The following is a 26,953-nucleotide window of genomic DNA, read 5'->3' as shown; positions in this document are numbered from 1 at the left end:
TCTTGGAACAAATTGCAAAAGCTAGTTGAGAGTAACTTTGTCATGATGAAGAGCATATTACCTCTATTTAACAGGTAGAGATACTGGTATATGAGAAGACTAAGTAATTTTCCCAAGAAAAAAAATAGAATCTTGAACTTCTGATTCCAACTTCAGTGCATTTTCTCAGGACTGTTCTTTCTCCTCTTTGTAAGGGTTTGCTATACCAAAGTGCTTACTGCTTTCTACATCAAATCACAGTAGGCCTAATAACCATACAGTTTGCAAGCCAGCTTATGTATCAGTATTAACATTGGCTTTAAAAAATGTGAAACTTAGAAGATTTATTAATGTACAGTTCCAGCAGTACAGCAAATACTAGACTGGAAAAATATTTTTTAAATGTAGTAACTTTTAGTACTGACCTAATATACTCTTAACTTCTTCATGTAAATTGTGTGTTCTGAGGGGTTATGTAAAAGTTTATACACATGATTAACTTTAGGCATGTGAAAAACTTTATAAAAAATCATTTATAGTAATCCAAAGGGTGCATCTGGGCATGTGTAATACATTTTATAAGTACTGGGGCTTTTGGAGGAAGTGCTGTTATGTTAGAAGTAGGGTCACTTTCTGTGTGACCCTCTGGGCATGGCACTGTGTGGAAGGGTATGGAATTTCCATTCTATTTTTCCAGTCAGTGGGAAACATATAGCAATTGTAAGCATGCCCATAAGTGTTCCCGAGCCTCTTCAGGGAATGTCCTTTATGAAACTACATGGGAAAGCTTGTGCTATCCAATGATGTAGTCTCAGGTTTTTGTGTCTATTTCTGAACCATCTTCTTGGTTCAGAAACCAAGAACCACATTTTAGTCCAGTGGGGGATGCAAAACAGCTTCCAAAATGAGGCTGTAACCTGCAAAACATAGGGACTGAGATCCCTGGCAATATGGGAAAATTGGAAAGATTGGCGACTTGTGCCTGCTGCCTTATGCAGCAGTACTTCAGTCTTGACTTGCAGCAGCCTTTGGTTACACTGGCTCGTGGCACCTTCTTTGCAGGACCACCAGTAGTGACCAATTACTCAGCAGCTTTTGCAGAATTGCTTGGATGCTCAGAACAAACATTCTCATTTGTGATGCAAGTCCGAATTTGAGCTTGAGCCTGTGGAGGTGAAGAGCTTGTCCGTTAACTCCCAACACTGCTTGCCATTTTCTTTGCCAGCAGGCTGCTCTGTGAACAGCTCCTGGCCTACAAAAGGCCAAAGGGAAACACCTCAGTCTTGCCCTAGTCCTTTCACACCTCCAAGTCGCTGGAACATACCCACTTGCATGGTAAACTACAGGCAGTCTCTCCAGTGCAGAACAGGCTGTACAGTTGACTTTAAATATGAATCATCTCAGTCCTAAATTATTTTAATCCAATCAGTCATCTGTGTTAACGGGTGTAAAGAGACAGCAAAGCGGAAAGAATGGCTGCCAAGTAGAGGATACAGGACACAAATAAAGCTGCTGAGATGAAATATGAACTAATAATGATTTATTCCAAATGCCACTGGGGTTACAGTGTGAATCACTTGGAGAGATATTCGGGTGAAATGAATTTTGTAGGCTTTCCCCTGAATGAATTTTATAGCCTCAGTAGAGGTGAAGGGAAGGCAAAGCTGTTAGTTACACAGGGTGTACACACAAGAGTTTTGAAGTGCTCCCAGACAAATTCTCCCTAATTAATATATGCTTTTCAAGCCTCTTGTAAGTAGACGAGCATGAACAGCTGTAGTTCTTTTTATAGATACAAACTAATCTCTAGTACATGCTGGAGTTGAAGGATATAGAGAACAACGTGCTGTGGATTCGTGAGGCTTTTCTAGCCATGGAAGTATTCTTTTTATACCCTCTAAAAGTGGAAGGGAATGCAGAAATGTGCAGAGTATAGTCTTGAAGAATACTACTTGGGAACAAAATCTTGACAGAAGCAAAGGGTCTAGCTCTTAATGACACATACCATGCACTTCTTATTAACACATGAAACAGCCTGTGCGAGCTTTGAGCTATTTTCTGGACAGGCTCAGCCTTTTGTGACCCATGTGAAATGGGCAGCATTCACTAGCATTTCATTTCTTCCCAGTTCTCACTAGTGTGAATGGCCTCCATGACAAAGGATGGGAAGAATTACTGCTTCATGTTTTTAAATAAGTTTAAAAGCCTAAGCAATAAGTCATAATAAAATTCCTTACACTTGATGAGTATCTTTGAACGTACCTCCTGTTTGAAGATAGGTTTTCTCTCTTCTTTGTCCTTATTGCTAGCTGTGTATATTATCAGTTTAATATTGTCCTCTGCCTGGAGACAATATCCGGTTGTGGTAGGTGAAGGAAGGAACTGTAATAGCTCCTTTCCATCTCTAATGCGTATGATCTTATTTGCATAAAATGTCCTGGATTTTGAACAGTTTGTTTCTCTTGGCAGTTTATTACCAGCCTGAACAGCCCACTTTTTCATGATTTAATATTTGGCTGCTGCAGAAGTCATTATCACCTTCATTTTTAGTTTTAATAATTTTCCTTCTAATAAACCTCAGTTTGAAGTAAGTTTCCAAAAGTTTGCTTCAAAACAATGCCCCAAATCTTCCAGAACCCACTGATTGCTTTTTTTTTCCCTCAAAGGAATAAGCTGGTTATATTTTTATTGATTTTATGGCTTGTTCTGATGTGACATAGGGAAGAACTGTTTTACTTAGGACAAAGTGACTTCCCTCCATTATTGCAACAAAGTGCGAGCTACTAGAGGGCCCATGGAGACATACTGTTTCAGTAGCTCTTTGGGCCCTGTCCTTTTGGGCTCAGAAGGTATATATCCCCACTGACTATACCTTATGATTCTTGTGATGTAGACTGCTATGGGTTGCAAATGAATTTTGTCCATTTCTTCTCACGCACTAGAAGATGCACCAGGAAAAAGCAGAAAATCACTGTCTCGTAGAACTCCTTTGCTTTTGGAGGAAATAAGTACAATCTCATGGATTTAGTGATTGTGGAAACAAACCTGAGCTATAAGAATGCTGCTGTTTAGAGAAGGGGAAAATTAAAATGCTAAAGTGGGAATGGTGTGGATTCCACACATCTCTAGAACAACTATTTTTGAAGAACTAACCTTTCTCCCAAGATTTACTTTAGAAAAGCAAGTCTACAGGTAAACCAATTTGAAGTATTAGAAGGCAGATAGATTGACTTATCCATAAGATATTTCAGTACAAGCATTGCTTTGAATTCTGCGTTCTTCTCATGAAACCTGCTAAAGGAAAGTTGGAAGGAGTTTCCTAACACTTTCCTATAGCTCTGGGGAGGCTAGCTAGGAGTGGGTTAAACTGGCTTCTTAGTGACTCTTGGAAAAAGAAGCTAAGTGTGGAAAGGACCATAGCCTTGTCCTCTGACTTTTTCCTGTCTCTTCCCCCAGAATCACAGAAATTAAGACAAAGATCTGAGACATCAAATTACTGCTCAACTGTATTGCCTTTCAGTTGTAGAAGAAAATGAGGGAACATGGGTCGTTAATGAGAGAAGGGAGCACTGACTGTGTGATTGAGTTTTCATTTGGTTGAGGAACTTCACAGTAATGAAGAAACTGTCTTCAGGAAGTAATGTACATTTTCCCCCAAATCTCTCAGCTTTAGCTTTGTAATAGCTTTGAAGTTAAACTACACAAAGTGAACAAAGGCCAGGTTTGAATCTCCTGTTTCCCTTTCCTCTCAAGTTAATCCTCGGAGGCCTGTAGGTAAGATCCATGCAGTGGTGGAAGTAAAGCAGAGTAAAATCCAAGTGAAGGAAATTGTTTCATGAGCTGCATAAAGAAAAAAGAATAAAATTACAATGTCACTCAGATCAAGAAGTGAACCACTGGAGATAGTTCTGATGCTGGAAAGCTTACTCCTTGTGCTTGTCTTGTGTTGTGTCTTTGTAGGAGCATTGCAGAACAATGTAGGAAGTTGTTCTGGATTCAGCTGGTCCATAGTTGTCCCAGAGGTGTTGGCTGAGGTGAGTCTGGCTTGCGTGGCTCACTTAGCTGTTGGACTTCTTGTTCTGCTTGCGGCTGTTGATCTTAGGGTGCAGAAAACCAGAGTTGTATCCAGAGGGCTGCTCTGTTCCTTGAACACTGCTGTATGTTACTGTAATGCTGGGTATCTGGGCTGCAGAAAGTCTGTGGTGAGACTCTCCTTTTCTTTGTCCAATATCATTCAGGCTCTCACCTCTCTAAAGGATGCAAGGATTTAAAAGAAATGGAAAACACAAACATCTATAAGGAGATCAGGTTGCATCATGTGTGAAACAGTGGCATATATTTAGATAAGCCCTTTGCTGAACCCCATGGCTAACTCAAAACCAAACAAAGGATGGAGGAAAAAGTAGATCTGAACACTTTTTTTAGTATTTCATTAATAACTTATGAGCAAAAAACTCTTAAACAAGTTAATGTACTAAATCACAGACTGCATTTGCTACTTAAGAGCTGGTCTACTCTGATAAAAGACCAGGCTAATGACAGCACATTTGACTATGCACAAAAGTGCTGTGAGTATGCTCAGGCAATCTATGAATTCAGTCAGGTAAGGAGTCCCTCCATAAAGAGGCACTGCTTAGGTTTGTTGGTGCAAGAGGTGATGTAAAATGTAGTGATAACTGTTTGAAGGGTGAAGCAAACTAGAGAATAAATTGAAAACAGGAATTGAGGGAAAGATTAAATTGAAAACAGGAATTGAGGGAAAGATTAATTAGCATTTTTTGACAACAGCAATGTTAGCTGTCACTTGCACATGACCAAAAAAATGATGGTGTTAGGATTAGGCTAACACATAAGGATCCCTGCTAACAATAAAGAGGTAATTTTAGATGTTTATATTACATTGGGATTAATACTGCAAAGATAAAACTGGCTTGTTTTCATCTGTCAACTCTTCTCTCTTATTTCCCTGTCTGTCGGGAATTAAGGCAAGTTGACTCACTTGTGGCAGATGTCAGAAAAGATTTATCAGTATGCTGTAGCTTTGTTACATGGAAGAAGAAATAGACCCTAGCACAACATCTTACTGAATAGGTGATATGGTTTCAAAAACTTACCTCGATTTCCTTCAAGTTGCAGTTTTTAGATGTTTGCTGCTACCCAGAACAGAGAACGTTAAAGAGTTAACTGTCACTTTGTACAGCAGTACTTGCCACAGGACTGTGGCAGTCTCAGAGATACACCCATCAGAATGGCTATCTCAGCTTACTGTGTATATTATCCATATAAAGATGGAAAAAAAATCAATGCTCCCGTGCTCCACGGAGGAAATCACAGACCTCATCAGGGGATCTACTGAATTCAAGAAAGTATTCAAGTTCCTTGAAGAAGTTGGACTTAAGGAGAACCCTGTAGTGCATGTGTTCTCCTTCTGCTTAATTTCAGCAATGATCTACCCTTTGTGGTCATGTTTCCTATATTATGCTGGGAATATCATTTTCTCATCTCAAAAAATAATTTAATTTGTGATCAGAGAGTGGAATTGTCATTAGTTTTTGCTCCCTCGGCTAGTTAGACCCACGCCAAATATTAAAATAATTCTTACAGTAGGTGTAGCAGTGTACTCGGTGACATTCAATTCCATCATGGATATGTCATCAGCATCTACAGCTGTCTGAAAAATGAACACAGATAAGAAAGATACAAATGACATATAGGTATGTCACAATATTTTACATACATAAAATGCAAATAGGAAAAATTTAAAAAGGGGCACAGAGAAGACTGACTGAAAAATAGTAATATCCTAAAGACAGCCTCTCTCACCATATGTGTTCATTTGATAGCAAATGGTGAGACAACAGAAAGGCTGACCAAATAAATTGGACAGTGGGATACAAATATTACTGAATTCTCACTTAAAACCAAACACAAGACAACATACCATTCGGATGCTAAATTCACTAAAACAGCACCATTGCTTGTCAGAAATACAGCAAAGACAGCTGAATAATGAACCAGGGTGGAAATAAAAAGCTGATGACCTTTTACAGCCTCTAAGTCATTACTCATTGTATTAACTCATAGGTTATCCTCATCTTCCTGGCAGGAACCTTCATGATTAATTATGGTAAAATCTGCACATTTGTTGACCTACCAGTTGTCAGAGAACTTAGGTATTATGCAGTCTATTACCTTCTCACAATTCCCAGAGTCACGACTCCTCAGCTTATGTTTGGCTCTTACGTCACTAGTTTGAGTTGTGTCTTTACCCGTTTCATAGGAAATCTGTCTGCTAGCAAGTCTGGAGAACATGCTGGGGGTATCAGTTTCTGTGTCAGTACAGCCCTAAAATGAATACAGCAAAAACAATCACTCTGGGTTCCTTGGACTTCCATCCAGTTTTCCCCATGAGAATCAGTTTTACCTAGACAGAAATTATAAAAAAGACAGACATTGCATAAAAGACATTTCACAAAAGTTATGCCATGTATGACTTCATAAAATCTTTGCTTATAAGAGGCACAAGCAAAACTATCAAGTCTGTTGAGTCTAAAATTTGGCTTGCTTTTTTTTTTTTTTTTTTTTTCCTCAGGATGCACTGCAAAATTTCCAACAAAATAGTGTTTGGTTATAGTCTATTGTTGAAACTTCTCTGATGCACCTTGTAGCTCTGAGGAGATGGTGTTTCCATAGTAGTACCCGATTAGGAAGCACAGGTGATTGGAGGAATTAGGGCCAAAGTTTCCAAAGTGGCAGAAATAAACAGAAGGAAGTGCCTGGGAACTGCAGAATCGGTGCTGTAGAAACATTTTGTTTCATGAAGGAGCCTGGATTTTGTAATCTTTGTTCCAATCAATGGGAAAAAAAATCCACAAAAAACCCCAACCCACCAGAATTTCCTAGAAGTCAAAAATTCTGTTCCTTTTCCTCACTCTGTCAGACTTTTCACTACAATGATGAAGAATCACAGAATTCCATAGATCATTATAAAACAATGAAACAGCTAATGGGGTTGATGAGCAGCTCATGGCATTTTCTGTTTGACAGTGTCTCTTGCCTTAAAATGGGTGAACATAACAGTGTGATATACTTCCTTATATTTTTTCATGCAGCAAGGGTTTTTCATAAGCAATCTATGTGCTTTGGATCTACCTTCCATCAGGTGAGAGTATATGATTGTTTGAAAATACTCAAAGCAATTACTGATACTTTCAATGACTGACACTTTGATAAACTTTCTCCAGGGAATAAAATAAAAATAAGAGGTGTAGAAAAACATGAACTTTGATGGAACTGGAGAAATTGGCCTGATGAATCTGTTACTACTAAGAGAGAATCCCAGTTGGTGGTGCTATACCAGAATTTTAATACTTAACAGATTGATTGCTTCAAGAAGGGTCAGGATCATTTTTGCTGTGTAACTGTGGGGAAGGATAAGGGGAACACAGAAAAAAAGGAATAAAAAATTATTTTAATTTGGAACAGTGACGATCAAGGTTGATGCTTTTCCTAAGCAACATGCTAACTATTGGGGAAGCAAACGATGAAGATGAGTCTAGAGAGTGAAGTGTCTCCAGACTGAGATGTCTCCATGGAAGATTTTTTAGAAGAGCTTAACAAAATATCCAGGAGGACAATCTAAACATACGGTTTTGTGCTGAATCACAAGAGGTTGGGCTAGGCTATTTTCTGGATCCTGATGTTTTAAAATATGTGTCCTGTGCTTCCCATTACATGCACAGAGTGTATTAGCACTTACAGTCCCATTTCCTTGAATTTTAAAATGGAAGCAACTTTATTTTCTGAGCATCTGTTCTGGAGCTTGGCTCCTTTTCATTGCAAAAAATTGACTGTAAATTGTTTCTTTAGGATTTTCCAAGGTCCTAAATATCTTTGCATCCACAGGAGTACAAAAAAAAAAAAAAAAAGCAAAAAAAAAAGCATCAAGATAATTTATCAGCTTACAATTTGATAACCAGCCTTGACATAAAATACATGGCAGCATATGTACTGCCTTTTTGCATTGTGAGTGTATGTCTAGAAATCTTATGGCTTCATTGAGCCACATATGGTGCAAAAAAAAACCAAAATAAATTATCAGTGAGCATGGAAGCAATTTTGTTTGTTTTGAATTTGAGCCCTTCTTTCTGCTCTGTACTTCAGCTAAACTGATGTTACTTACTAATAAATCAGTGTTCTATGGTCAAATCAACTAGTTAAGGGAAACATATATTCTTGTCAGAAAATCCTGACTCTGTCATTGTTCTGAACAGGATCCAAACTTTCTCAAGTCTCATAGAAAATTCCAGACTGTGAAGCATGAAAATTGCTTGTAATTTTTTACTTTCAGTAATTTTCGTTCTCCATTCATTCCACTGTTTTACCTCAAGTATCAAGAGTTGCTTTCCTAAGCAAAAAGTGTGGTGTGGTTCCCCTTTCCCAGCACTGATAGTAGTAGAACACCACACAGTGTTACTGAAGGACTCTGGGTTTTTTTTTTTAAAGAATCAGGATTCACAATCTAAGAGATGCAATATAAAAATCTTCCTTTTTATTAGCCAGTTTTAAAACCTTCCCCCTGAATGGTGGCTATTAGCCAGAAGAATTTAATTTTGATTGGACTAAGAAGTCAGAAGAACATAGAGTGCAAAGAAATGGAAATGTCACTGTTAAAAACAACTGTCAGAAGTCAGCACTTGTCTGCATTAATACAATTATTACCTGATTATGAAAAAGAATCACCAAGAAAATTACGGCTTTTCATACCTTTGGAAGTTTCATTTAAAGCAAGTGCAGTGAATTAATGTGCTTAGTTAGTTGGTAATGTAACTTTGGATTGCAAGAGTTTGCCTAGGATGCCAAACGTTTGCCCTGTTTTCAGCTGCCGTGCAAAACATTTGGTTTCACTCAGACTGGCAGCAGCAAGATGTTGAGGTCTTCTGTGAGACTGATTCTGTAATGGCTTGACTGATTTGTCTAAATCTAATGGTGAATATGTTTCCACATACATCCCACTTTCAGAAAACAGTATCTGTTTCATTACATCCTTGCTTTCACTAGCAAACCATTTAGTAGCTTTTTCGCATGTTTCCAGACTAAATCTGTGGTCAGACAAGCACATCCTAGAAGCATGATCAGACTTTCAAGGGCACTCTGACTCTGAGCTTCCCTTACTTACTAAAATTCCTGTTGTTCCATCTTTCCACTCTTCCTCAGTGACACCAACCAGCAAAAACATAAAGATCTACATTCTGCTTTTACACTTCAGCCTTCTGTCTTTTATTTCACTTTGTCCCTTCTGCTTTCTCTGGAGCTCTTGTAATGAGCACCATAATGCGTTTCATCTAAAGAATCTACCGCTTCGAAGGAGTCTATATGAAAATTAATTACTTGGCAATTAGAAATGGTGTGTGGGAAGTGTCTCCCTTACTGATTCACTGTCAGAGAGAGGAGTCACCTTTTCCTTTCTGTGGCCCACTTACATCAGAAGACTGGCTGCTTATAGTCACTCGTCTGGAGGAGGGGTAGCTGCTGAAAGACCGGGAGTCTCTAGGAGAAACTCTCAGCAGGGATCCAAGGCAAGGAACATATGTTGCAATGGCTGTTCTAATGGATGAGAGATAGAACCAGTCAGGATTTTTCTGTTAGCACAAAAATTCGGTCATCGTAAACAATGCATTTATTCAGAGACATGAACTAATGCTGCATGGACTGGAAAATTACTGGGTACAAAAAGAGTTTTCCAGATATCCAATAGCTCATATATAATCACTCTGCAAGATCACTTATTCACAGTGTTCTGCAGAACTCAGATTTATTGCTTGGCAGGGATAAGGGCATTAAAATATAGCTCTTCGAACTGAGGGGAGCTATTAAAATGATGTTTTATCTGCTTTCAGCTTAATCAGGGCAAAAATAAAATTCTGTCCCTTTAAATTGAACCTTGCAGAAATACCATATAATGAATTATTTTAATCTTCCCCTAAGCAGCTATTCTAGCTTCCTCTTACACATCTGTCTGGCAGCTATCTGTAGAGTTGTACAAAATGTGCGGTTATATTACAGTATTTCTTTCCTCATATGTGGTGTAAGGAAACTTTTGCCTAGCTTTCCTCTTCTTCCCAGACTTCCCCGCTTAGATGTTCATGCCCAGTTCTTCTCTATCCAGTTCCCGAGCTGGTCTTGGTAAAGGGTGAAACAACGGCATATATAATGGGTTTGCTGCTTTCTGTCAGATCTCATAGCCTGCATCTGAACTGGTAATGGCCCTAGGTGTTACAACTCAGAAGAAATACTCTGAAATACGAAAGCTTAAGAAAGGTGGAGAGAATGCACAAAATAGGGAAGAGGTGGATGGATTTAATGAATTGCATCTCTTGCTGGCCTGGTTAATTTAACAAACTGCTATTTGCAACAGTGACAGTGATTGTGTCTCTCATGAAGATAGTTAAAAAATGTATTTTTTGAGGTGGGAAGCTATCTTTTATCATGTGATCTGTAAGTACAGATCAGTATTCATAAATATCTCTAACTCCTATCTGCATAGTAATTTGTTCCAAGTACAAATTCCCCTGACATGTATATGGCATTGAGAAGTTATCTTCGGGAGGGCAAGGCTGTCTTACAGAGGTAAAATGAGCAGGTGAAGCAGAGTTCAGGTACTAGTCCTAAAAGTGACCAAGTTACTGTCTGGTTTTTTTTGCTGTATTAAACATGGCTTATAAGAGTGAACTTACCTGTATTTGGGGTGAGTGATGGCATAAATGATGGGGTTATGGATGACAGAAGCTTTGGCAATCACAGCTGGTATGGAGTTCATGAAGGGAGTTAGGACGTGGGAATACCTAGAGTAATGCAAATGCATTATATATTTAGTATTGAGTTCTGTGTACTCTCTGCAGTTACGCACTGACAAGACAATGCTTTATTAGTGCTCCAGAGAGAGTAAAAGGGGGAGTTCTGTGCCCAGTCAGTGAGACAACAAATTTTACATCCTTTGCCTGTAAAAATCAACACCAGCCTAATTGCATTTCTGAGAAACATGATTTTCTTGGGGCTCTCTTGCAGCACTTCACTACTATGACTCAAGATAGTGGCAATTCCCCTTTTGTTTACCTTAGAGACAAATTCAGCCTTCAATAAGTGAATGTGGATTCATCAGAGCATCTATCTGTTCCAAACTCAGCAGATATACTTGCTGAGTAATATATTGCTAAATAGGTGTGCGGAATGACGCATTATAGGCAAAGATAACTAATAAATCTTTTTTCCTATTCAGACTTTATTTTTGCCTGATCTGAACTAAACAGTGAAGGGAAAGTATTTTCAGGTGTCATGCTATGCTCAGGTGTTACTGTGACCATGCATGTATGCAGGTGATGTGACCCTAAAGGATAAAATAATTATGATTGATGTCTATCTGCCATGCTGCTATCAGCCAGTTAAATTTTGAACATAGATTGAAGTAGCCTGTAAGGTCTTGGTCAGAAGAAAGTCAGTAGAACAGCTCAGACCAAAATAACAATAACATTTCGTAGGCAGTTTCTACCAGGCAAATTCTCCATAGACCTGCTTTAGAGGCTGTGAAGACCTCTTCCTGCGCTGGTGGAAAGAGTTCTAAGTGAAAAGGCTTGGTAAGTCAGTCTTTCCTCCCAAGGATAACATCCTTTCTTTATCACTGCACTTCTTCCTGAGAAGACAGTCTATGATCCATCTTTCAATTAGCCTTGTATTCCTGTAATATTAGAGGAGAAAACAGGTTTTCCTCTCAAGCCTCTCTCAGAAGGTCTCTCATATGAGTGCTGCAAACAACAAAGAGGATTGCATAAGTACGGGGCAGCTCATCTTCCTGGTGAAGAAATTTTTCATCTTACTGTGGGAATATTGATGCTCTGTGATGAGGTGGAAATGGTTTGCCATTGGCAGTAGAAGAATCGTTTTGTCAGCTGCCTGAATGTTGAGATGCCACATCACCTCTAAATTAAGGCTTTGCTTTGATAAGCATGTTCTCTATATACAATTTTAACATGGTTACTCCTAATCATACTTTTCAAAGCATTGGTTAGAGGTGTAATTCTTCACAGTTTCTGGAGAACACACAACAGTATGACCTTGCTGGAATGGAGTTTTTGACCCTGAGATGAGGGAGATAGTGCTTGGGTAAGACTGATGAAAAGTTCAGCTAACAGAAACAGTGACAAAGGCTTTTGTTTAAGCTAACCATTACTAGAAAATACAACCTATAGACCAAGAATATTAGTGACTGTGTGCTAGCTCAGTGTTCCCCATCCAAAACACTTTCTAAAGGAATTAAGGTTCTCCTTTCCTTTTGTGTATATTGCTGCTCTGTCAGATGACTTGTCTTTAGTCGAGGACTGTTGCCACAAACTCCATGTCTGCCTCCCATACGTGGCATGCAGTGATTTTATCTGAGTTCATTGTAATAAAAGTCCACAGAAGGCCTCCAGGCTTGGCCTGTTAATCTCTGAAAAATCCCAGGAGGATTGCCTAAAAGGCATAGTTCAGAAATGGAAAAAAAGTTGAGTGAAACTGTGTTGCTCACCAGCTTGATGTAACACAAGAGAATGAATAGACTTTTGTAAGTAAAAGAAATGGAGAAAGAAAAGAAAATCAAACCTGGTGGATCTTGTGGGCCCCCTTATTTAGCATTTTGCTGCTAAATAAAGTTCAGATACTTTAAATATACTAGCAAGAGAACCTCCATTCAGAAATCATTAGCACAGTAGCGTTATGTTGCCAATGATAACCTTTCTGTTTTCTTTTTTCTTTTTTTTTAAAAGTCAAACTAAGAAAAAAATCACAGCATGTGTTTCATTTGTTAAATGTTATTCCTAAATATGTGACTGTTTCGAATGCACTTCAGATATTAAACTTGACAAGTAGCTTTGACTTTCATCTGTCTTTTACACTTCCACATCTTTTGCTTTCACTGAGTATTCCTTTACTGATACATTCATAATTACCCAGCAAAAGCCACCAGAGCAACAACAGAGTATGGTGACCAGGAAATGACATAAAGCAAGATGACAATCAGTGCGATTTTGGCCATCTTCCACTCATTTTTCATCCTCTGATACTGTTTCTGGAACTCCTTATTTCCATGTTTACATCCAAATATCTGAATAGACCTAGGGGAAATAAACATACAACAGCAAAAAAAGGAGGCACGGAGTTTAGCAGATTGCTTCATAAAATGGGACAACAATTACTCTTGTGCTCGTTTATGCTAGAAGTCATGCACTTTTACATGTATGTATGTGACTGGTCCTTCACAATTCAGTGGACTTCTGTTGTACCTATCCATGGCAAACTTCACAGGTGCTTCAGAGAAGAAAGTAGTCCTGTACCAGGAGAATTTCCACATGAATTATGTATTTAAGCCAATTGAACAATGTTAAATATAGTCAGAGAAGCCTTTGCTTCTGTAGGCCCAGTTTTGCTGCCTTACTCTGTATTTATGAGCTCTGTGACTAGATGTGCTGGTATCTACAGGACAGATACCTACAGATTACAAATGTAGTGGCAAACACTGCCCTTTATTTTTACAGCAATAGGTTTTTTTCAGAGGCCTGTGGTTAAATGCTTTGCCTCTTTTTCAACTTTTGTTAAACATGGAATTTGTACTTCAATTCCATCTATTTTTCTGTGGAATAACTGTTGATACACTATTGTTAGGTGTCTCTGATGTCCCTTTAATACTTCTTTTGGTTGGTTAATTTCCACAGTCCTTTCTCATCCTTTAGATTCTACGGCTGTTACTCATACCCTTTTCTGCATCGTTAGACAATATACTGAAAAGCTCTGGCTGAAATTCAGGAATGGCCCTTCAAAGCATCATACTTCTTACTATGCTGACTGTTGACAGAATTTCCTGTCTCAGTCGTGCATACAAATTAAAAGTGAAAAACTTCCCAATTTTCTTCTGTTGGTCTTTGTTTTAAGAAAATAAGCAGTCACTTAAACAGAAGGATAGAATCTTAAGACTGTCGGCTACTTACTTGTTGGCCTTCTTGATAGCCTCAAATATAAAGACGTAGCTGTATATGATAGCAATCAAAGGAATGAAAAAGACGAAACAGAAAAGCAGCATCGTGTAGGCACGGACTGATGGTGTGAAAGTCATGTAGTCCCAGGAACAGGAAGTCATCAGACCCTCGGGGACATATGCACCTGGAAAGAAAGACAGCAGAAGGCAGAAGCCATGGGGTCATTCTCATTCTGAGTGCAGAAGTTAGAGAAAGATACAGAATAACGAGGGATTTTGTCCTCTTCTCTTAAAGGGAAATTTCTCTGAAGCCCTTTTGAATTTATGTATAAGGCTTCAAATTGGAAAGCTGAATAATTTTGTTTCGGTTCTTGAATATTGTTTACAGCTCAACATAGTCAAGGAGCATCTCTCCAAATATTTCAGCGGGTCTTGGATCAGACCCATATTGTTTTTAAATATCTCCATTTCCTGTCAAATTGCTGTCTGCCCAGAGAGTGAAATGAAACTGATCCCCAGAGCTTCCGCTTTTTTAAGCTTGTGCAGATAAAAGAAATTTACTGTGCAAAGAAGAAAGATTTATTGTGCAGATCAAATTAATTTTGCCATGAAGTAAAGTTGAGTACAAGTAAAAAAAAATCAGACATGTGTGATATTCTGCCTGGAATAATCTCCTTAAAGGAACTGTATCAACTGTTAGTAAATAAACTGCCAACAGCAATGTCTTTACCTTTATATTTTAATTTTCACTGTTTACAGTGATATTTTCTGTTGAACTCTTAAAAAGACTGCACCAGATGTGCTCAGATGCATCTGATTAGCATATGAGAGTTAGTACTGTGGGTACTGTTAGAATCTAATTACAAGAGAACAACACCCTTCGAGCAATTTTTCTACCTTCTCCAGTTAAGAATCCAGAATCTACGACTATATTGTCATTTTATTCTAACCGCTCCTTATTCAAGTACTGGCTGCTTCTCCCAGTATTGCAGTTTGCCTGCTTAAACATGCTTCACATTTATGGGAGAGCAGAATGACAGTAACAAAAATCTGCTGAAATTTTACTCAGAAGCTGAGCTGGTTGCAGCATTCTTTGGGAAAAATCAATCATTGCTATGTTCTCACCTCAGCTGAGCTGACACATTCTCTTCTGGAATTAGGGAGCACAATAATGGGCTGGGATTTTGAATGATTAGTTCATTCTAACTTACTGACTGAAACTGGTGACTCATAGGAAACAAATTTACAGTAGCGAGGCAGATTCAAATAAGGAAGAATCACAGAAACTCTTTCTGTAACAAGCTGCAAGGATCACGATGCTGTATGTGTGTTCCAGTTTGCAGGCATTAGTGAAGACACCCGTGGCTGAATGGGGAATGTGACCAACACCTAGTGCAATTTGCCCAGCTAGAACACAGTCAAGCCGTACTGAAGATGTACTTGCACAAAATACTCAGACTGTATTCCTCTTTTATATGAATAAAGAAATTTAGATTGACACTACTGTCTTACACAGCACATTTGTGGAGGAAAAAAGTAATCAGAAAAACCACAGATATACTTGACTCTTACATTGTTGAATTTTGTTCAACAGAATTAGGTATGGGATAATGGGCAGGTGCATCCCTCATAAATTTTGGGCTTGATTTGATCTACTGTTCTTTATTCAGTAAGTAATGAAGCTTAAGCAAAATTGCCATTGTCATATCATATGCTGTAATACACACTGGGGTTTCATTCCCTTTGATTAGAGATCTTTAGTTTCAAGATGTATTTTATTAGTTTTCTTCAAATTGATTTATTCAAGGTTAATATACAAGCCATTAATTCTACCCTCTTCGATACCTGCAAATGGTCTTTAATCCAGTGTTATGAGGGAAAGAAACTTTTATTCCATATCACTTACTCCATCCAAAGAAGGGCGGGACGCTCCAAGCCAAAGAGTACAGCCAGACTCCTCCCAGGATTATTAGGGCCTTCTTCTTAGACGTCACTCCAACAGAAGCCAGAGGTTTTGTGATGACAAAATATCTGTCCAAGGCAATCACCATCAAAGTGATCATAGATGTAATGCCAAAAAGAGCTCCGCAGAAGGCATACAGCTCACAGCCTTTCAATGAAGATGACAGAAGCAGCAGTGAAATTAATCTACCCATGCTAATTAATTTCTGGGAGAGTTCAAGTTGTGTTTCTTGTGAACTAATATCTTCTGGAATTTGTAAAGCAATGGAACTTCAGTTTTCCTGCAGTTGTAATGCTGTTTCAAAGCTGCTGTCTTGCTAATTACATTATCCATGGAGATAAACTTCAAAGAATTTGTTTGCTTGAATTGCTGGAGACAGTGATACTTAACATATTTTCACTCATTGATTTCTGATGTTTCTAGTGGGATCATTTCAGCAGTCCGTTAATATCTTGTTTAACTCCAGTTTTACTGCAGCTCCCATAGAAACAGCTGTTTTGCTTAACAGTGGGTTATAGCTACTTTGATATCATGGAACCATTTATATCTCAAGGTCAGCATAACTGAAGTAAGTATGCAGACTATGAATATATTAATGAGTGATTTGATTTATTCAAACAACCTAATGATTAAAAGCAGAGGTTTATTTTGGTTTTTTATTTTAACATGTATGCAGTTGAACACTTCATGGAACTGAAAAAATGTGCTTTTTGTTCATCAGAGATCAACATAGCAACATTACTTCTCTGACCTTCTTCTCTGTCCATACCTGCTCAAGAGGCAAAGTCTTTCTCTTACTACAGCTATATACCCTCATTCCACATTTTCTTACTGCACAGGAAATGTTCAGTTCATATTTCTGTTGTGAGAATTCACTTTTGACAGGCTTTTAAGCTGGTGTGTTGAGGGGTGGTGCTGCTTTGTCATATGACTCTGCCAGTAGCTAAGTTGTGAGATGACTGGGAAAAAATGCTGGCAAGAAGACTACTCCTGTGCCTTCTGTTGCCAATGTCACCTTTGTATCCGTCTCATGTACATAATTTTCCTCTCTGCGGTGGGAATGTATTTATTGCACACAGACAAAAATGTTCAAAGAAATACTTGTGTCAACACTGAAACAGTGTCATGTTCTCAACATTGCAAGTGTACCTGAGGATAAGGAAATAGTAAATGAACTGCCACGATGGGAAGAACACACTTAGTGATATCTCAGAAAGAACATATACAAACCTTTCTCACCAAAAATCCAGCGTTTGTGGAGGCTGTTGGTGAAAAAAACCGGAGACTGCGTAACGGACATCAGGAAGTCACTAATGGCTAGATTGATGATGAATATGTTGGCGGGAGTCTGAAGGCTCCTACTCCTGCAGAGAGCAGAATGAATGTTGCTAAACACTGCTGCACTGATAATTATGTTGTTACTCTTCCCTGCGAGCCTTGGCAGCTTCACAAATACCAAGGCACACTGCACAGCAAGCTAGGCAGGGTGCTTCTCATTTCCCTTGCGAGAGAACATAAGCAAGGCTCAGTTTTACACCCTGACACTCCTGTGCACTTCAGAGGATTGTTTTGATAACCAGCTCAGTGATGGGGATAAAGCATATTGTTCTTTAAATATTCTGACCCAGTGCACTGCATGTCCGTGATTAACAGGAAATTAAAGTTGATGTACTCCATGGATTTCTGGATCTGGGTCATGTTAAGCTGGGGGAGGGGAGCAAATTTTCCACTGCTGATAAAATCAACAGTGACTTCCAAATACAGGGATTAAGCAAACTCACTATGTACCACAACAAGCATTTTGGTTTACATCAGTTCTTCTCTACGGTGCTCATTTTACTGGCCCAGACACTGACTTTAAAGGGAGCAACAGCCAGCCTTCGGTGTATCCTGCCTGTATATGTTATTTATAATATTAAAAGACAGGGTTTTAAAGGGTACACATAAACGTTCAACTGAGAGCTCCTCAGTTTGGGGCTCAGTGTAACATTTTAGCTCCTTTCTCAAATTTTCAGTCTTGGACACGATTGAAAAGTACCAGAATAAATGATGAGTTCTTTGCACTGATCCAGAATCAATCGCTAGCACTACTGTCCCCTGTCCGTCACTTTAGGAGCAAGGAGATACTATTAGTAGATGTTTGTGGGCCACTGGTATTTTTTCAATAGTCTGCAAAGTTACTGAACATGTTTCTGTTTCAGGCAGCTGGCTGTCTTACAGTTTGCAATCACTTGAGATTGCTTTGTAGGCATCTGAGGTGTTCTCTGAACTTGTGATGTACTTGTTTCTTTGCTATCATTATCCCTTTCCGTCTTCACAACATCTTCAAATGAAGACAGGCTGCATCCTCCAGAGGAACTGCAACAGCCATGGGACCAGCCAAAGAGCTAAGCTAGCTCATGTGCTGCATCCTCACACACACAGTCTGCATGCCAACACCTTTCCTGTTCTCAAGGCCGTGTCATTCACACTTACGTGTTGGTATCTACTCTGAACACACATACCAAACCCCACCATTTAATGCACCACATCAATACAGGCTCGAGACCCAGACTACTTTTGTCCACACTCCAGTGATTTAAGTTAACACAACCAAATTATCAGATAAATGCTCTTATTTTGTTTTATTACATTAGTGCTCAAAGACCAGTGCAGTAGAAGCTCACTGGCCTAGACAGCATGCCAGTGCTCTGCCCAGTGTGACAAAACAGAAACAGAGTGAACAGGAATGGTGAAAATACTATCACATTGTTGTCAGAGATCCAATTTCCTTCAGATACAAAATTTGGAATGTGGCTTTAGTTAAATGGAAATAAGCCAAATGTTAGAAAATGTGAAAACAAGAGTCATGGCCAGTGAGGAACAGAGGAGAAAAAGAAACTGAGTGGTAAGCAGCAGGCAGAAGGAAACATCTAAAATAGGGAAGATATGTGGGAGACACGGGTACAAAATATCCCATCAGCCCAGTAGAAAAAAATTCACTGGAAGGTTTCTGCTTTGCTATTGCTTGGCATATCTGGGTGATTCTTTGAAATTCTGCTAACAATTTTGCCATGGCTATAGTTAATGGGAGGAAGTCAGAAGGAAATGGCAGGTTGCCACTTTTTTTTTTTTTCCCTACAGCAATGTCCCTCAGTGCATTTTACTATGTCGGCATAGTAGTCTGATAGTATGCCAGTGCTGCATTTGCAGAGCACAGTCAAAGTACTGATAAAGTTCATAAATCTGAGTATTCAAAAAAACATCCAAAAGAAAGATACCTGCAGAAAGCATAGATGACCAGAAAATTGCCCAGCGTTCCTGTGATCCCCACGATAAGAATGACTACCCCGATTGTATAATGGGCATGGTCTGGGACATCCACTGTAGGAAAAGCACCAGGAACATCTTGCACTGTCATCTTCTGTGGAGTAAACAAGAGGTCAGACTTCACTGAAGAAGTTGGCATGTGCTTCCCTAGAAGAGCAAGTGGTAAAGACTGCAAAAAGACTGCAAGCAAAAAAAAAGTCAGAATAAGCAAATTGCTTTCAAACTACATTCACTGTTGATCATCTTCAGGAAATGAATATGCCATCAGCAGTGCAAAGGTCAAGGAGCGGTTTGTATGTTTATTGTTGATTATGGTGAAGAAAAGCAAACTATTCTCTTCCAAAAGAGGGATAAGGATATAGAGGAGAAAAAGAGAGGAAGGGACTGTTTTCATTGCAGCTGACCATCATTAACGCAGAGTCTTAACAACAAGTACATTTCCTGTAGTTTTCATTTCAGGAAAGTTTCTTGTACCTGTGAAGCATGATTTCTGCTGTCCTCTGACATCACTGCCTCGGCTTCTCTAAGTAGAAAAGATGTTCGATGGATAAATATGCATTTTGCTCTCCGTGAAGTATGTGATAAAGCACTTGATGAAAGTATTTTTGTCTTAACTAATATAGCAAAATTCAGTAGCCAAGTCTGAAGCCTACAGCATTTTAAATAATAATTTAACATTCTTTAGTTAAGTATTGGGAGCCACAAACACATTTTAGGCCAAGTGGCCCCAGATTAGTAATGAAGCAAACAATAAGGCGGCACCCAGGAAGCAGGATGACCTGAAAGAAATTGAAGAGGAGAGAACAGCTGTCCTGATCATCACTGTTCTGCTGCCTTTTCATCCCAGGCCAGGTAAGGAGACTTAAACACTCACCTCTGCGCAACTGCCACTATCCTAAACGTGTCTTAGCTCCAGCCAGCTAATGGAGTCATGAAAAATACCAAGCCCCGTCCTCGTTCATCTGCAGGGACAGATCCTGTCTATTCTGCGTAGCCAGGCTTTTCTCATCAGGGGTGGCTCTCGCTCCAGGTTGGCATGCCATGACCACTGCTCGTAGCTCAAGCCTGCAAGCTGCAGCCATGGCATTTCTCAGCTACTGAGCTATGAGAATCGCACCAGGGTTGAGAAAAGCCCAGGAAATATTTTGAATCGTTTGTAGCCTGCCTATTGTGAATAGTGTCAACTTGGCCGTGGCCCAGGACAAGGGAATTGCCTGTACCAAGCTCTCTGTCTGCACCAAGCTTAAACAGTGCTCTGGGGCTGGATATGCTCTTTCCAATCCCCAGTACTGGCGGGTGGTGGTACAGTTGTCATATGCAGTCATTCCCTCCCAGGGAAAGGAAGGTGGCTGCTAAGGAAGGACAAAAGTGCACAGAGGTAGATACGAAGTTCTCCCCTTTATGCTACAGTTGTGTTAGTAGTTGGCATTCACCATGAGAGTGCAACTCAAAAATGACTTTGACACCACCACGGTTATTAAAGGAACTGGGTATTTCCAGACAATAGAGGCAGACATTACTTCTGAATGTATCTGTGAGATCGGGCTGGAGTTATTAGAGACAGTGTGTATTTAAAACCAATGTGCCAGTAGCAAGCGGTGAACCCCAGGAGGGTCTGGAATTCTGGAAGAGATTGTCTTTGCTTTGTGTGCTGAAGATCTGCCCGCAGCAATCAGCAACTGGAGCACACTCCCTGGGTTTCTACATTAGCAGCAATGAACTGCTGGACAAATACTTTGAACTCAGAGAGAGAAAATGTAGCTCTGGCTGTTATTGTAATTGGAACAAAATGTGAAGGTTGGTACACTAACCGAATGACGGTTCAGGTTCCTGCAGCAAAGTGTAAATTGGCATCACATCATCAACATCAATGGGCATCTTGCCTGGGCAGAAATTGCTGTGCTTAACACACTGCCAGTAAAATAACAAAAAGAATCCCATGCTAATAGCAAATGGAGAGGGAGAGTCTGAGATAAAACTGTTTTAAATAAATGAGATTGGGTGTTCTTTGGTTTGTTTGGGGTTTTTTTCTCCTTAGCCTTGTGGCTAGAACATCTTTTAACTGCTGTTCTACAGAGAGTTAATGATGTTTATTAATGGAATGGAGATTTCTGATGTTTTTCCCTGTAGCTATTCATTTAATCAGAACTGGATCAAGGTAACAGAAATGAAGCAACTAAAGGAGCTTGTTGTGGCTACAAAGAACAGATTAAAATGGGTTTAATTTGAATTAAATTAGTGGAGGACTAAGGACAAGGAAAAATTTAAAAGATAAATATAAATACATGGAGAAATTACAAGAGAGGAAAGGTTATTTAAGGGACAGTAGAAGACTTTAAAGTGACTTATTCAGGAATGAAACAAGTTCAGAGTCAATAAAAATGTCATGTGGGAAAAAAATAAAGGAATAATATTTATACTGGAGCAGTGATGGAATATAAATAATGCTAAATATATGAGGGAAAAAAAGGTCTGTTGCAAAGAGGAATAAATTCACATTTTAGCATGGGCTTCCTGTAGGACAGGGATTTTTACCATAGGGTCCAACTGTGGCTGTTCTCCGAGAGGAAAAAGTAAATTATTAAAAAAAAGTAATTTCATTTTTTTTTATTGGAAATAAAGATCTGATTCAATGCTTCTTTAAGTCAAAGATACTAGCTGATTGACAAGGCATTAGATCAGACCTAAGCACTTCAAATTCACTAAGTTGCATACACAGAGCTTCCTTACTAGAAGATGTAAACACGTATCAAGTTCAGCTCTAGATCTTCTACGAGAATTGTATGTCAAAAGAAAGGACAGGGAGAAAAAGAGAGTGCTTGAGGAAATTAGGTCAGCAGGATAATCAAGAAACCAGACAATTCCCAAAGCTTTTCTCTATTCAGTTTCTCCAGCAGATTAACCTTGTTTAGTCTCTGTCTTCTGTTGTCACCCGTGAGTACTTGGTTGGCAGGGGAGAATAAAAATCCCACTGTCGCAATCTCCACTGTAGCAACTGTCCTTTGAGAATACTCTGAACAACTATTTCAATTGCACTGATAATACACAGCATTGTTGCCTTGCATGTCTTTCTGTTCAGCCTTCTTTCTGTAAACACCTCCTAATGAAGATAAGAAAAATGAACAGGCAAAAAACCAGCACTTAATTATTTCTCTTCCAAGTCATACCACAACACAATTTATTTAGTGTAACATGGTTCAAGACATCGACAAATGCACAAAGAAACTAAACTGGAAGCTAAGAGGTTGGACATTTTCCAGTGGATGGACATGGACTACAGCTTGCCTGGGTCAAGTAAAAGATGCCTGCACCTGAGGCTCTTTACCACTGGGTGCCAGTATACCCACAGAGCAACTGTGCTTGGGGGGGTTAGATCCGTATTAATTCTGTGGGAAACAATTCAGTGGGAAGCATCAACTTCCTGACAGTCGATATAAATATTGCACATTTCTCAAGCAAGCAACCAAAACGGTCATGGAAGCTGTGGAGGACATCAAGGCAGTAACTGTAATACAACAACATTCCTTCATAGTAAGTACTGGGAGTCAGTTGGAGAACATATCACTAGCCAAGGATGGCGTTTTAGTCAGCCTTAGAAGCAGGTTTTAGAATACTGTTTGGGTGTATGTGAAAACTGGCCTTTTGCTAGAACTGTAAAAATTCGTGGTTTTAATCTCTGATAGGCATGTCATCTATTATTTATTAATTATTTACATGATAGTTTTGCAGAATTATAATAATAATATAATAATTTTGCAGAATAATAATAATAATTTTGGTGATGTAAGGAACTTGGGAAGTGCCACGCTGATTCAGACCAGCATTCCTGACAAAACACCAGTCTGCCTTTAACCGTGACTGGGTGTTTCACAGAGCTGTGAAACTCGCTTAATGAACAGAGATGTGGGAAATTCATTTTCAGTATAGAGTCTTAGCAGTTGGTTTGTACCCTAAAATAGGGTTATTATCCCTGTGAAAGAATAATCTTAGTGGAGGATATTTTCATCCTCCGTATCTGGGTGTAATCCTCTTCTAAACCCTACTCTATCATTTCCCTCAATAGAGTTAGTGGCAAGAAATAACGAAGTTATGAAGTTGCTCTACAGTAGTGTATTTCCTTCCATCAGGTGTAAGTGAGTCCTTGTGGAAACACTAGAACAGAGGAAAACAGCAGGTTTAATGCAATCTGCCTTCTTAAAATGCTCATTGTTCTCCCTAAAGGAATGCTTGTCTACTGCCTACAACAAACCAGCTAAATCAGAACTGACCGTGTTTTCAGTTACCATTCAGTAAACTCGAGTGAGACTTGCAAACTTGAGATGCTTTTGGAGAGTTTGGAGAGAAGAAAATGTTTGACAGATAAATATGTCTCGATCTGTGCTGTTCTGGCCTTGTCTGTGGAGGCTGCAGCACAACACGGAGCCTCGTTATTCTCTGTTTATGGCCTGCTGCCACAGCTGGGTACAAGGGGGGCAGAATTCTCCCTGGAGGGCCAGTGTGAGGAGCCAGCCTGCTTTTTCAGGAAGAGAGCAGTGCACAGTCCCCTCTGCTAAGGCTTGGTGCAAGCAGAGAAGGGGTAAAAATGAATCAGCCGCAGAAAACAGCGTAGGGCAGAACATGTATTTCACCTTGAAGTTTGTCAAAACCTGGCAAGACACTGGTCTGAGGAGAGTTAAAAGGATAAAGGAGTTCCTTTGCAGTCCTGAACAAACCCATGATTCCCAGGTGACTTGCCCAGGTTAGAAGAAAGTCTAGATCAGCTATAAAACCCAGGAATAGTTGATGCCTGCATCTATTCTGTCTTGGAAATCTGTTTATTATACACATTTTCCTAAAGAGAAGGTTTTCTAGATAGTTATTTCATGACTGATTGAAAGAAAACCCAAACCAACCAAACCAGATGACCTCCGAATAACTTCTAGTAGAATGCATACCATTTTGTAAAGTCCAGCTCTACTCCCCGCCCATGGCACGAGAAAAATATTTGTGTATAAGTGAAAAAAGGACAACACACAAAGAATACAGTTTAACTGTTATTGGGGGATAAAGCCTGTTCTTTTTCAGAGGAAGACAAAAATCGTATCACTTAATGACCGTTCACTTGGAGATGTTGATTACTGAAGTCCTACTGAAGGTAACAGTGGTGATGGTAGGAGCAAGGTCATGGGTGTTAATACTTGTACTGAATATGAATCACATTTGATATAGCCCACTCCTTACATTCTCCCGATGGCAAGAGTATAAAGCTAGGTTTAGTGCTAGGGAAGGCAGAAATCCTCATAAGGTCATTTGGGGATTTGAACATGCTGGTTCTGATTGACTGATTGATTGATTTATACGTGTGGCATTGTTTCAAAAGCCAGGAGCAGAAAAGACTAGGACATGGATGTTTTTCAGCTACTTCTGCCTGGATATCGGATGGGTTGTATCTGATTTGGTGTAAAACATGACAAGGAAAGGGAAATAGGGACAACTATGTCTTTGCTTTTATGAATTAATCTGGTTTCAAACTGTAGGCTTTGCAGAAGGAATGTTTTAATGGAATAGAGCCCAGTTCCGAAACATTGGCAGTTTTGGCAGTCCCACGCTGACTTTGGCAATATATCACATTTCTCTGTTCTTAATTTTCCTATAAATACAGGTAATGAAGCCACTTATTTACACAGTATGATTTACACAACCAATGGTAGTGTTAGGCCTTTGACATTACAACAAATCATACAGTTTAGAAAAATTATCAGAAGAGAAACAGTGTAATTTCCTAGGGTTTCTAGGTGCAGTGGTTGTACTTCCTACCTACAAGAGGCCTCCAACAACTGATAACACTTCTTTTCCTTCACAGTTCCTTGCTCTGATTTCTGAGTTTGCCTCTGTAGGCACTTGCTCTGTGACGGCAGGCAGCACAAAGAGGAGTGTAATCCCACCTCAATTATGGTTTCAGCAGGGTGACGCCAACTGCTAAGCCCTCTTTCCAGTAGACAGCAGGGCTTGCCATAGATGATGTTTGTCCTGTTGAGCAATTTGGGTAGCAGATTTTGTATCCTATCGTCCGGATTTAATCTCAGCCACAAGCAGCACATATTGCTTTCAGTACTGGAACGCTTTTAAACCAATCTTTGTGTCAAATTAAAATGCAAAAGTTTGAAAATACAATCACTTAGCTGAGAGAGAGGAAATGGACAACTAATTACCTCTTTGAGCAGAATAAGGAAAAAATCCATTTTTAATTTTCCGATGCAAATCACTCTGTCCCCAGAATCCCTTTCCATTTTGCCACGCGCCCTCCAGTCCCTCTTCTCCCTCCCTGCTATGTTCTGCTATCCGTTTTCCTGTTATCCATCTAATTTAGTTTGTAAGGACCTTGCTCGGGATGCTTCTCTTGTCTATTTTTCTGTAATACACTGCACACAGGTTTTATTAAATAAATAAACAATGCATTTTTACTCTGCAAATAATAAAATATTTACTGGGCTTTCCTTATAAACTGGGATCAAACTGAAACACCCAATCCAACATCCTATATGCATAAAACCTTCTGGAGTGTTTGAAACCTGCACAGAGTTTTAAAGTGTCCACTGCGTAATGTGGGCCATGCCAAAATGCCTGGTGTGACCACACCAAGATTTTAAGTTGAATTTCTGATTTTAAAAACAAAAAATTAGCTTGGGTCATTTTTTTTATTCATTACTTTTAAGCAGACTTTTGGATAAACAGCAGGTGAACAAAACTTTGTAGTCCTACTAGTATACTGAGATATATAATCAGGAAGAGGACTTCTGAACTCCTTTGGTTCAGGCTTGTGGGGTGGAATAGGAAATATTTTTAGCAAGCCCACAAAATTCCATCCTGAAGTGTCATCACGACAGATTCTCACCTTCACACTTAGAAGGAAATTTTCTTTCTGTTTAGTATTTGACAACTGAGAAAGAGCTTTGGTAGAACTTACCTGGGGAAACCTGAACAGCTCTCTTGGGTAACTGCAAATAACAACTCTTTAACATTTACATTAGCACTCCACTGCACTTACAGACTATTACAGAAATGACGGGGATTTCCATCTTGAATAATGAGAGAGAGAGCATTGTGTTTGAGCTGCTAAACAGCTGTTTAATGCACAAGAATATGTTGTTCCGATAGTTCACAACATATCCGTTGCACTTTGTCATTCGACATTCCTCCCTGGCTTCTGCCCATGTAACACTGCTTCTACAGTCCTTTCTGCAGTAAATAAATAAAGGAATAAAAAGAAGATTTTAAAGTTTTCATTATGCTGTTCATTATTGCATTACAGCATTAAATGTGTATACGCACCGTAACTGTCCATTTACAGTTCTATAAATGCCAGCTTTGCCAGCAGAACTACTTGCTACAGCTTTTAGTGACAGAAAATACTTACTGTTGGGGCTCTAGGAGGCAGGTCCATCAGTGTGTAGACTTTGGCTTCCGAGTCATTCCATGCACTGAAGGACTCCACAATTTTGGTGCTGCTGAGGTCCTCAGAGGGACAAGAGATCCCCCTTTGAATGGGTTGATTATTCAGGTGAACAAAATCTAAGCAAAACCAAAGAGCTCTCCTCTGAATTTAAGTCAGCCAGTTCACCTTTTGGTGTGTGTGTAAAGCCGTTAGAGTCTCTGGAATAATGTGAGATCCAGTGCAGTTTCTCACTAGAGCTTCAGATTGCTTCACTTCATCTTCA

At 39.3% G+C, this 26,953-nt stretch overlaps 1 protein-coding gene across 1 annotated transcript; it reads right to left on the bottom strand.

Moving 5' to 3' along the window:
- Positions 1 to 26,953, bottom strand: OPN4 (opsin 4). The gene is given in 13 exon segments (XM_074924229.1): positions 1 to 4,229; positions 5,094 to 5,132; positions 5,582 to 5,650; positions 6,172 to 6,324; positions 9,410 to 9,437; positions 9,439 to 9,585; positions 10,716 to 10,823; positions 12,963 to 13,127; positions 13,998 to 14,169; positions 15,891 to 16,094; positions 17,178 to 17,311; positions 19,208 to 19,350; positions 26,653 to 26,953. Coding segments are annotated over 13 exon segments (1,581 nt in total). The 5' UTR covers positions 26,680 to 26,953; the 3' UTR covers positions 1 to 4,037.

This window comes from Athene noctua, chromosome 21 (genome assembly GCF_965140245.1).
Source record: "Athene noctua chromosome 21, bAthNoc1.hap1.1, whole genome shotgun sequence".
Taxonomy (NCBI): Eukaryota; Metazoa; Chordata; class Aves; order Strigiformes; family Strigidae; genus Athene; species Athene noctua.
Note: the sequence above shows the minus strand (reverse complement) of the source record. Positions and strands in the feature narration are given on the sequence as shown.